The sequence below is a fragment of the Corvus kubaryi genome, unplaced genomic scaffold (genome assembly GCF_017639235.1).
Source record: "Corvus kubaryi isolate FWS band 111438036 unplaced genomic scaffold, C.kubaryi_AGA036_p1.0 split1-73, whole genome shotgun sequence".
Classification (NCBI taxonomy): domain Eukaryota; kingdom Metazoa; phylum Chordata; class Aves; order Passeriformes; family Corvidae; genus Corvus; species Corvus kubaryi.
In genome coordinates, this window is record NW_024582081.1 from 39,068 (window position 1) to 51,284 (window position 12,217).

Consider the following 12,217-nt stretch of genomic DNA (forward strand, 5'->3'; position numbering starts at 1 on the left):
AATTCTGTATTTCGCTTTGCACCCTTCTGTGATCAAACTTTGTCATCTCTAAGAAACAACGTTTCTGTATAATATCTAAGTGGATGGTGTAGGCCTGAAGTTAATTGCTGTTTCTCCAGGGAAGGCAAAGTGCCATCTCTTGTTGAAGATATGAAAGTTGTTTGTCCCTAATTTGATACGAAAGTAAATTAATTTTGTCGTAAGATCCTGTGAGCTCAGGTTTGTGTTCAAGAAGTCAAAGCCTGGAGTCCCTTAGAGGGTCAGGCTAGTTTGAAGATGCTTTAGAATCTAAGTAACTGTGGATTGCCATAAAAAGCAGTAGAACTGGTTCAGGGATTAAACTGGCTCTAAGATTTCATGACCCATAATGTGAACTTTATATTATATCTAGCCCATTTGAAACTTCATTCTAGATTTTCTGATATGTTCAGATTGTCTACTTACAGCACCTGTTAACAAAATCTTTTCTAAAGAAATGGATTGTGAAAATATATTTGAAGAGACCTCTAGATTTTATACTTTTGAAGGCATTAGGAACTCTGCTTGAGTAAATCTTTTGTTCTCTAATTAATTTTTTTTTTCCAGCAGAACTCTCCTTCAGTTTTGCATGCATAAAGTAACTTGGATGCATAAAGTATGCAAAATTTGTCCCTGAATCCCTAGAATGCCTAGGAGAACACAAACCAGCATCTCTGTCTTCCCACAGTTCTTCTTCTTGGCATGAGATCCAGTGACTGAGATTTTTTGCTTTAGATTTATCCTCTATACCAAGAGCCAAGTAAACAGAGAGGTATGAATTTTCCTGTTAATGTAGAGCTGAATTTAAAGCATATGTTCTACTTTCTGGAATTTTTAAAAATTCCTTTTAGGAACTATTTTCCTTTTTGACATCCTTGAGACATTTGAGCAAACATGGTGTTCATCTACCTTGAGAACCATGGAAAATGATGGTCAGATCACTTTAAACTGTAACTCACAGTTAGGTTTTTGTTTGTTTGAAGATCGAATTCAAAGTGATTTGCAATGAGTACAAACGTCCAGTTCTTGCCAAATTTGCCTCAGTTCTCCAATCATTTTTAACACCACCTCCAACACAATTTAGAGTCAAATTTATATTTGTTCTACAGTCATACTAAGATTGCAGTGGTATGTGAGGCGCTTCTGAATTTGGCCAAGGCTGCTAAGTGGCTGCTGGCACCAGTTTGTCAGGGATTATGGCATGTTTTTTATAGTTGTTGCAAAAATTTTGAGTTGCAGTTGGGAAACAAAAAGCTTTTATAAAATGATACATATCTGAAAAAATATACATTGTGAAAACATGCTGTGTTGAATACTGAGAACTAAGTCTTATGCATTCCCTGCAAGACAGAAAGGTCTGCAGCTAGAGTTTTTCATTGATTTCAGATTAAAATGTGAGATTGAGTTCTGTATTAAAAGTTTTGAATATGAAAATGAGTAGTGGGATGTCATGTCCTTCCTGCTGATAAAGTTTTCAAAGGCAAATCATAATATCTCAGAGTTAGAAATAACTGAGACTTATTCTTCACATTCTCATTCTTGTTCTAGGAAGATGTAGAAGAGAGATTGGTTTGCCTGAAGAGCATATTTGGTTAACCATGAGACAGTTAATGGTGATGCTGAAGTGAAACTGAAGAATTCATATTTCTGAGCTCTTATGTCAGTCTTTATGGAAATACAGGTGAACATGACTTCAACAGCTTAATTGCAGTTTATGATTTTAGGTTTTATTTCCTACCAAAAGCTACACTAGAATTATATTTTTTTTTTGTGCTACAGAATCTTGATTTTTCAGACAGATAGTGTGGTAAACTCTACAGCTGCAGAATTAAAAATACCCCAGGCTTTAGTATGGTTTGTTATTTGATTCTGGTACTTTACTAGTTATTCCTATGCTCTTTTATAAAACATTTGGAATACATCCTTCAGGAAAGTATGCATAGTTCTTTTAACATGTTTTGTTAGGTAATAAACTGTCTTTTTTTTTCCTGTCTAGTTTTAATACCAGTTTTTTCAGCTGCTCTCTCCCTACCTACAGGTACACCCTTGGAAGTCTATCTGCACAGGGTGAATTCTACCTCTCTTATGCCATGCCTTCTGTAACATTTATAACTCTTCCCTTAAGTCAGATAAATGAAGGCTGCTTACAGCATGACAGATAACTGTGAGTCTGAACACAATTTCAGCATAACTTTACCTGTGTCAGACTGTTCTTATGCCCTTGATTATATAATATGGTATATCTTCAACAGATTAATGCCTGTAAGCAAAGAGGAATCTTTGACACAAGTGAGTCTGTTCATCAGAGTGGTTTGTTCCATGGCATGGCTCCAAGCACCCTGAACACAAAGCCTGATATGCTTTCCAGTAGGACTTTGGACTCACTGAAATTTGTGAGTATACATAGGTGCTGGTGAGTTAGAATAAATAAAAATATGAATTCAAGTTTGATAAAGGAAAATGGTCTTGAAGACCTGTGAAGTATGCTCAGGTTTAATTGAGACAGATTCTACTCCCAAGTATTACTGCCAGGTGTGTCTGGCTGTAAAAAGACAGCTAAAATTGAGTTGTAAGAATAGGGTTTTTTTTTTTTCTGTTTTGAATTTTATCTTTACCAATGTTGAGAACTTAAAAGTAGAAGAATGATTGCATGAAATTCTCCCTGAAATAGAGAGAGAATCAGATATTTTATTTCAGGCTTAGTGCACTCCATGCAACACTACGATGACTAACAGCACTCTTCCTGGAAAACATTATTTGGCCAAAATGCTTGTGTGATGCATTATTTAGAGGTAGAAGAATTTGCTGAGCAGAGACATTTGCATCAGCATGAATATTTGACTTTGGTTTGAAACCATTTTTAATTTTTACTGGTGATGGGATTAGATATGATCATCTGACTCATCACTGGGCCCTCTCCCACTTTTCAGAAGATAACTACAGGCCAGTTATCCAGTTCTGATGAGCTCATGAAACAGTTCTCCCTGCACCACAAAACACATTCCAGCACTTCATAATAAACGGCATATGCTGCCAGATGGTAAAAATGTGAAGCTTCTTCAAATGTTTAAATAGTTTAAAATGTATGCTGTCTCCTTTCTCCCTTATTTTGCTCCTCCCTTCAGGTTCTTGCTCACTTCTTTCCCACACCTTCCCCCATACTTTCATGACTTCACTCTCAAGCATCAATTCTTCTTTTCCCACCCCTTCACCCAGCTGCTTCTATTGCTCCTTCAGCTCTAATTCCATTCTCTGCTTCTTTCTTTTTGTCTCTCTTTTTGCCGCTCTCCTTATTTTAAAGCTTTAAATTATTTCCTACATTTTTAATCTGATAATTTTCTTCCAATTTGTCTTTATAAGGTTCTTCATGACTTGTCAGTTCAGAGAGAAATTAGAGGGGTGAAATTAACACTTGGCACCTTCCTCAGGTGTCCAGTGGCACTTAAATCATAACAAAAGTTCATCAGTTTTTGCTTTCTGCTTATGAAGATGATGTAACATATTTATTGCTAAAATCAAAGCAGTTCTGTACCTTAATATGGATGACATATGTGTTTTTCAGAAAAAGATCTGAAAGGTTAAAAGACCACTCCTTGAAATGTATCTTTCTCAGACTCTTTGGTCTGCCCCGTTTGTACTTCCATACCAAGTAAAAGCAGTTCTGATGATGGGAGACAGGGTCACTTCCAAATTTCAAGAGACCTAAAATACATTTTCTTTGTTTTGAATGAAGTTCTCATTCTGTTCGGTTTTCCCTGATTATATTTTTTGCAAAATACTGCACATCACTCAGATCTGTTTTCTCATCTCCCCTCCATAAATCCTCTGTTTTCATACATTTGATGCAGTGCATGCAAACTCTTACCAATCTAAAGTACCCATCTTGGTGTGAGCCTTGCAAATCTTTGGGTGTTTTGGGAAATACGAGTTACACTTTATGTGAGGAGTACTTGGAAACACAGAAGAAAACCCATTTAATTCAATAGGGAGTGTATCACATCTCTTTTTTTAGATATGATTAGGGTGCAGTGAGGAAAAAAATGCCTCGAAGATAATGTCTATCAATGTTCTAGTGTTCTTTTATGCAGCCACTGTCTCTTGTGAATATTTGTTTTTGATTTCATATTAATTGGTAAATATGCATTTGTTCAGTGTTTCCTTACCACTTTGGAGCATGATTTGCTTCCTCCATCCTTACACAGCCATCTCAGTCTCACAAATAAAGACCTAAGTCTAGCTCAACTTTTATTCATCAAACATAAGTTATGACAAGAAATATTGTTTCATTTCAGCTCACTCAAATGGTTCAAAATTGTTGAATAATCCAGACTAGTTTGCAGTGATTTAATATGGCTTTGAACCTTAACAATGATGTAGGTAAACCCAAAATATTTTAGACTTTTTCCAGACTGCCTTTATGTTTCTGCATAACAGAAATGTGAAGTCTTTTTCCTTTCATTTCACGACTGAAAATATGTTTGAAATCTTGTCTCTTTCTTCATGGGACAGAAAAAGTCTTGGTCTGGCTCTTCCAGCAACTGATGGGTTTTCTGTTTAATTTCATTGCATATGTAAGAGTTTGGATTTTTAAGTAGACTTGAATAGGAGCTGGGATCTTTTAGTGTGAATGAAAATGACCTGATTCTCCTTGTTTCTACCTTCATATCTAGTGTCCCATCTCCTTAGCCAAATGAAGGTTGTGTGAAACCCTGATTGAAACAAGATGTTCTTTTGAGAACATTATATGTTCCAGAGTTATAAATTTAGGACTACTGGATTTTTGCCTGAGAAAACCTAGACAGACATGCAGGTGGATGTGTTGTAGAGTACACATGATGTAAAAAAGTTTCTTAGGGATCCAACCACTATATATGCTCAGTCAACCCAGCGGCTGGACCGCACTCAGTGGGTGGAATGATGCTGGAGTTGCTAGAATGCTGCAGGCCACGGCTGGGACTCTTCTTAGTTTACTATATTTGTGCAGTTGATTTAGTGCCTTCAGATTCTCTTTACGGTCAATGCGGATAAACAGATACTTTGTGGGATTTGCTTTTTTCCAGCCAAATGTAGATGTTCTCTTTAGCAGAGGGAAATCACACCCTAGAGAAGAGTGTTGGGCTAAAAAGAGAGCTCAGAAGGATTGGCTTACAGGCAGATGCCTGCATTGCCTGATGAAATCCATTTAGATGTCAGCAAATCCCACATAAGTGTATTCCCTCATAAGAGAGGGCCAAAAGCTTTGCAGTCTTTTTACCCTCACTGCTTTTTCCAGGTCCAGCCTAAACCCAGTTTTGTCCTGCTGTTTGTAGCTGAACTTGTTTGAGGCAGGAACTTGTTTGAGGCTCTTATTGCTCAATAATATTGCTCCTCCTCTGACATGAGGAGCCAGAGAATAAGCCTGTCATCAGAATGAAGTGTTTTTCATATGAGAGATGTATTTCAAAGCTTAGAGAATCTGTAGCTTCCTGAACAAGTCCTTCACAGAGTCTGTTTGCAGAATAAAATAAACCACTTGCCTCAGGCTTTAGTTACATGATATCAGAAATACAGAAACACTGGGGGAAAAAAAAGGCAAAAGAAGGGGTGAACAAAGTCACTCGAGCACTGCAGTGTAGAGGGGAGCCTTGCAGAGGAGTGAAGCAAGTGCTGTCTCTTTTTTCTAGAGGTGTTTTTAAAGAACTGAAGAAAGATAAGTCTTTCGTGATGATAGTCCTCAAACTGTTAATGGGCTGTTGAAATAGCTCAAGGCTGATGATGGGAAGGATAGACTTTTTTTCCTTTGACAGCTGAAAAAATTGTTCTTTTTTCTTTACAGACCTGTGCAACAATAAGTATTAAACTAAATAGTGTGATAAGACTGTAGACAGAAGGATTTTAATTTGGTCTTGATTTTGGAAAGGAGTGGGTGATGAAAATCCCATTTTCCAATTGAATTTTAGCTCAGAGGTTGAAGAGTAGATTGTATCTAACAAAATAAAAACCAAATGTAGAATTGAGTTTTTTATATCCTATCAGAGGGTGTAAACTTTTTAAAAGCACATTGCTGTTGTCGACAGCTGTATAGTCTGTTGTCAAAGGAGTTGACAAAACCTAACAGGACCTGCAAGGCTACCTTCCCTCCTTTAGAACAATGACACAATACCCTGCTTCACTTAAAGATTTGTGGAACTGCACCAATGGTTGAAATAATCTCTACAGATGATTTCAAGAAATGAAATGTAGATGAATAAAACTTGTCCAAGCTTTGGCAAGACAGAGGTTGGAAAATCAATCTGCAATATAGAGAAAATGTCTGTGAGGTCAGTGAAACTCAGGTAAGATATGAACCCTAACATTATGTCTAAGGATGTTTGAGGTAGGATTATACCTGGAAGGCCCTGTGCAGGTCCTCTGTGTCCTACCTCACTGCTTTCTGTGCCATTTCACAGGGAAAAACACTGTCCTGTGTCTGGTTGTGACAAAGACCGCCTAAATAAGATGAACTGTGACATTGGCTAAACTTTGAACCAAATGTGAGGCAGCAAAGTTTAGTTTGAGAGTAGTAGCATTCTAAAGGCTCTAGGCCATGCTCTGTCAACTTTAGAAATGCAATTTACACCAGTTTGCTTTTCAGTGGAGGGGATATTTTATGCACAGATCTCTGAATCTTATGCAATTGAGGCTTTTTCTGATATTAGTACTCATATTATCCCCAGCATTTCTTCATATCTCATGCTTTAATTGAGGGACAGTTTGGCAAAATGGTCTCTAGTTTAATATTGCTACCCAAAAAAAGTTTTAAAGTGTTTGTATTTTCTAGTTTCCTTCTGAACCTTTGTAACAGGTAGCTTGTAGCTGGCAAAGAAAATTTGTATAGCCCATTTCCTTCAGTCACTGACTGGTTGGACAGAGATGTGTGAGATATGAAAGTTGCCTGGGTTTGTATCTGGGAGATGATACTAACTGTGTGGTAGCAGTTTACCCTGTCTGTATATTTTTCATAAGGAATTTGATCTTGTCAAGATTTGTGCATTAATTTTCCTTCTTCAGAGAAGGTACCTTGAGATTAAAGGCAGCTTTTTTAGCAAAAGGGTCATTATTATTATATGTTTAAATCCTGTATTAAAGGTGTGTATTTATGGCAGTAAAAGTATGTCTTGAATACTCATTAAGCATCGTAGTGTGAAAGCATTTTCCTAACCACAAAGTATCAGAGCAGCTGGCAGATCCACAGAATTGCTTACTGACTTGTTTAGGCTGAGCTGACACTGACCCTCACCACAAGTCCTCATCATCCATCCTGTCTCTTGCTGGCATAGTGCTTAATCACATCATGCCACTTCCTTTGTTATGTGGGCTGTGTCTCAGAAAAAGAATTCCGACATATCTAAATGGCTTTTTCAGCTGTTCAATCAATTTTTTTATTAAGTGAAATAAAAATATTAAAAATAAATGTTTGGCAAGTTGGAGGATGCCAAGGGAACACCTTTTGCTTCTGGTGGCTCCTTGTCAGGGACATTTCCGTCAGGAGTCATTAACTTACGATTGTTAGGCTAAGTTAATGATACTTAGCTGTACAGCTAATCATTGAGCCTTTATAGAAACTGGTGAAATACATCAAGAATAGAATTCTTTTGCCCTTATATCTGAGAAATGTTTAATATCTTTGGAGATTTTCCATAATATGAAACAAAATGGAGACTAAATCTCAAATGGAATTTGTTTTATAGGTGAAACTCCTCAAGGAAGCGGAACAACTTCAGGGCAGGGTTGTTCTTTGTGAGATTGTAAAGCAAGATGTGAGAACTGCTTGACGAGCTTGTTTTTTTTAAGGGTTTCAAGATACATGAGTCTCTTTTGCTTATGAAGTGAAATCTAAAATGCTGCTGAGGGGAACTCAGTTATACTCTGAAAACTGAAGATAATGGGCAGCCTGCCTGCTCTTACTGTGCAGCATTTACTGTGTTTCTAACTTGTTATTGTTGTATCAGATGACATGGTGTCATTTTCAGAGTGGCATCCTGGGCTTTGGGGAACTTTCTGGTGACTGGAAGATAAAACAATATTTTTTTTTTTTAATGTTCAAAATACACCTTATGCCATAAAATATCAGAAACAGAAAATAGTCTCTCTCAGATTCTGAAGACCTGTAGCTCATTCTTTCTCTGTAATGCCACATACATTGTGGAAGAAAATCATAAAGGAGGTAGAGGAGAAGAATATCTTATTAACTCACATGCATGACCTGAAAGGAAAACCATCTTTAGCACCTCAAACCACAATCTTACTCTTTTTGCATGTGACGAAAGAATTTTTTGAGTGACTGGATAAAGTCAAATCCTGCCTTTTGATAACTTCTTTTAAATGAAATTTGCTGGGTCATAGTTATCCCTTGAGATTGCCTATGCTCAAGAATTGTACCACTTTGTTTATAAATGTTGTGTTGGTTTTATAAAGCTAAATAGCAGAATTATCATGGGAGGAGAGTTGACACTTTTTTGTGATGCAGTCTTATTTCACTAACATTTCAGGTGGTAATGATACCACTTTTTTGTAACTATCAAGTTTAGTCTCAACACTGATATTCTTACAGTTGTGACTGTAAGGCCTCAAGATTCTTAAACTGCCAGTAAAAGCTGAACATATCTTGCTATTTTCTTGAAACAGGCTGTATTGGAGTGCTGTCTTGACTGTCACCTAGCCTTCTGACAGCATTTATTTATTTATAGTACCACTTTTTATTTTTTTTCTGTGACAATAATTCTTGACTATCAAATCACTGTTTGAGTGTGAGTAAATCCTTACAGTTCTTCTGTGCATTAATTTTGTCCTCGTCGTTACTTTTAGGTGGTTACCTAAAATAGGTTTAGATGGATACTGTCTGGAGAAGGACTTGGGCAGGAAGGTTTCTTTTCTGGGGTAAGCAGCATTGGTCCCTTGGGAGAACCCCCTGGCGGTGTCCTTGTAGGAGTGGCTGTGGACTGCAGCTGAAACTTGGTTTGATGAGACAAAATGCTTCTCTCAGTCAGGTATGGTACAAAGCTTTGAGTGACAAGGTCCCCACACAGGGTAGTAGGGGGTAATGAGAGGAGACCTGTGCAACAGAATAATTGGTGTTGTCCCCATCACACACACTTTAGGGCCATTATTTCAGCCAGCCTCTTGTCTGGTCCCATGGTGCAGTGGATAATTAGGAGCATACTTCTGTGTTTACCTTGGTGTGGAAAGAATTCAGCTGATGTCCTGTGAGAAGACTGCTTCATAATGCGAGGTCTCCACAGCTAAGTGGAAAGCTTGCCTTGGAAATAGATTTGTCATCTAAACTGGTGCACTAATGTAGAACAGTTCACAGGAAAGCTAATCACCCTGTTAGGAAATGCCAGCAAGAAGCACTTCACACTAGATATCTAGCCCTTGGGTATGGTACATACCATGTGATCTCCACAGCCATGGATTCACTGGGGGCATTCAAGGTCAGATTCTTGGCATCCTAACAGTTTTGCTCCTACAAATTTCCAGCTAAAAAATAATATGAAGTTGCATTTTGTATCTGAATGTAATCTGTTTTCATATTTTATGAAACATTATTGTATTTATGTTAGTAGTGATATTTTATTCTTCCAAAGAAATGTTTTTCAGTTCAAGTTCCTTAGGTTCTTAATGACAGTACTTGGAATTGCTAAAGTATGAATACCATCCAGAAGTGAAGCCTTTTAAAACCATACTTAATAAGAATCTTTCTGGAATAAAAGATGGTTTTCCTTTGTAGAATGTTGAAATTTTAAGCGTATCTGTTAAGGAAAAATTATTCTTTGAAAAACAATAGAAAACTGAATAACTCTAAATGAAATTAGGAAATTTTTAAATTAACAATTGCAAAGGGTTCTTTATTCAATGCATTTCTGTAACTTTTTCTGATGAGTGCTGCTACTGAACAGGAAGATTCTGTGAGTGATTTTCTGTTGTCTTTGCATTTTTTGCTATTTCTTTTTTATTACTCCACTTCAAGCTATCTTTGGGCAATTGCAACTGCAAATTGTCTTTTTAAAGACAAGTTTCATCCTTATATAAGAAATAAACTTTTTAAGTAAGAACAAACATTCACTGGAATGGCCTCCCCAGGAACATGGTGGAGTCCCTGTGACTAGAGGTTTTCAAGATGTGACTGGACAGGGTAATGAATAATCTCATTTTAAGGTTCCCTTTCCTAGGAAAGTTTGGCCTGGAGGATTTCTTGAAGCCTCCTCTAATCTGAGCCGTTCTGTGGTTCTGAAGTTTACTGTCAGTTATTTTGTAATTGATTTAATGGAATCTCTGTATATTCTGTAGTTGCTTGAGTAGCAGTTAGCTAGAGTTCAAAATTTTCCATCAGACTTAAATACTAGGAACTGATGCATATAAAACTTTATGTAGGCTTAGACAGTTTTGTAGTTACAAACACTTTCACTGAGCAATTGGTGTATTTTTCTTAAGTGTAAATCTTTATTTTCTCGCTCCTTGCACTGAGTAATAGCTGTGTCCTCCTCTTGCTCCCTCGTGTAGCTTAGTCATCCAGGATGGCTCTCTGCAAGGCGAATGTTTCAAAGAGCTGTTGGTGGCTATTAATGTATGGTCTGGGAAGCCGTAATTTGTGGTGGTTTTTAACTGTCTGTTTTGAGGTTGGTTTTTTTTTCTGTAAAAGATTCACCTGTCTTTCAGATATATCATATTTGAAGAATATGAGGAAGGCAAAAAGCCTTCTGTTGTGACAGTGTTTTGGTGGAGAGTGAATGTAATTTTTCTTAACTTCTACACATTAACTTCTTCCAGCTATTAATCTTCCTTCATGAGAAGTTTCTCTTAGATGTGTAAAAATGCTTCCACTACTTTGTGCTGTTTTAAATCATGCTGAGGTAATTAGGATATAAAATGGTTGTTCCTCTGTCACCGTGACCTAGGCAGTAAAAAACCAGTATGTACTTGCCATTAGTTCTGCAGGATAATGCATTTTTCAAGAAAGAAATGGAACTGGAGAATGAAAAAGAGTTCAAACAAGGCTACCAAAAGTGTTTCAGAGCTCTGTCTTCACTACAAAACCAGCATGGCTTATTTTAGGAGAGTTAGAAAGCAACTTAGAGGTGATATTTAAAAAGTATATTTAGTATGTGTCATTTTCCCTTACCATACTCTCATCTTAATGCACAATTGCTTCAGTTGATTGTAACTGTTTTGGATCTTGTGGTGGCCTTTTCTAGGAAAATGGAAAGACAGTGGCTTCTCCTGCTTCTGTCTTCTGATATGTGAATGTAATGGTATCTGATATAATGAAATATTAGAAAGCATAGGACAAGATCATTTCAAAAATTAAATCTTAATGCAAGTATAAGGTAAACCTAATTGGGATTCTGAGTTTCTGCCTGAAAATCAAATGAAGGGAGGTATGGAAAGGACTTTCAAACCAGCAATGAATGCGTAGAGGAGACATCTAAAAGGATAATGTTAGAAATATTTGAAATCTGTCTTTAAAATATGAAGCCTAGTATGTGTTTTCTAAAAGTTTTGTTTTGTAAGTATTGTTACTGGCTTCTTTTTTAATGCTCCCTCCTTCCACTATTCATAGTCCAAATTGCCTAGAATGGTACCGAAAACCTAGATCTGAGCTTTGTCACTTCCAGCATATTTCTACTACTCAAGAAGAGCAGTTCAGGGGGTTTAGGTTACAGATCTCCTGGGCCCAGTCTGCAACTAAGCAGGGTTGTAAGCTTCTGAGAGTGGAATGATTAATTTTTGTGCCTGTGTGAAAAGGAAAGTTTGTTATTCCTGAATATATTGGTGAGTTCAGATTGCAGGGGTTTTCATGCATAAGAAGGACTGTGTTTTTCATTATTTTGGGTGGGCTTTGGTATTTCAATTATATTTATATTATATATTTATACTCTTTTTAATCAATTTCTAGTCAGAGATTCTTTTCTCTTTCCTAGAAACACTGAAATGTAATGTTTCTAAATTTTAGCATTCTCCGTGTGCTACAGTTGCTCAGTGACATTATCCAGTTAGCAGCCAAGGGTTCCTGAGGTTCTGAGTCACAGTTCTGCAGTAGGGTGCCAAAATCCTTACTAGACTTCCCAAGCATGCCTGATTGCAAGCTGAGGCTCCTGGGACTTCTAGACTGCCAACTCTGTGACAGAAGCTCTGGCATAACTTTCTTTCCTGTATCTGGCAAACCGTGGGTGCTGGTGTC

At 37.1% G+C, this 12,217-nt stretch overlaps 1 protein-coding gene across 11 annotated transcripts in view; it reads left to right on the top strand.

The window, feature by feature from the left end:
- RGS7 (regulator of G protein signaling 7) overlaps positions 1–12,217 on the top strand; it is a 242,747-nt gene that overhangs the window by 38,107 nt on the left and 192,423 nt on the right. Inside the window, exon 1 of one of the 11 annotated variants that reach the window (XM_042014397.1) lies at positions 2,319–2,411. The exons of the other annotated variants lie outside the window; for them this stretch is intronic. Coding sequence (XP_041870331.1) covers positions 2,343–2,411 — 69 coding nt within the window. The 5' untranslated portion in view covers positions 2,319–2,342. Of the gene's footprint in view, positions 1–2,318; positions 2,412–12,217 lie in introns of those variants that run through there. 11 annotated transcript variants of the gene reach the window in all.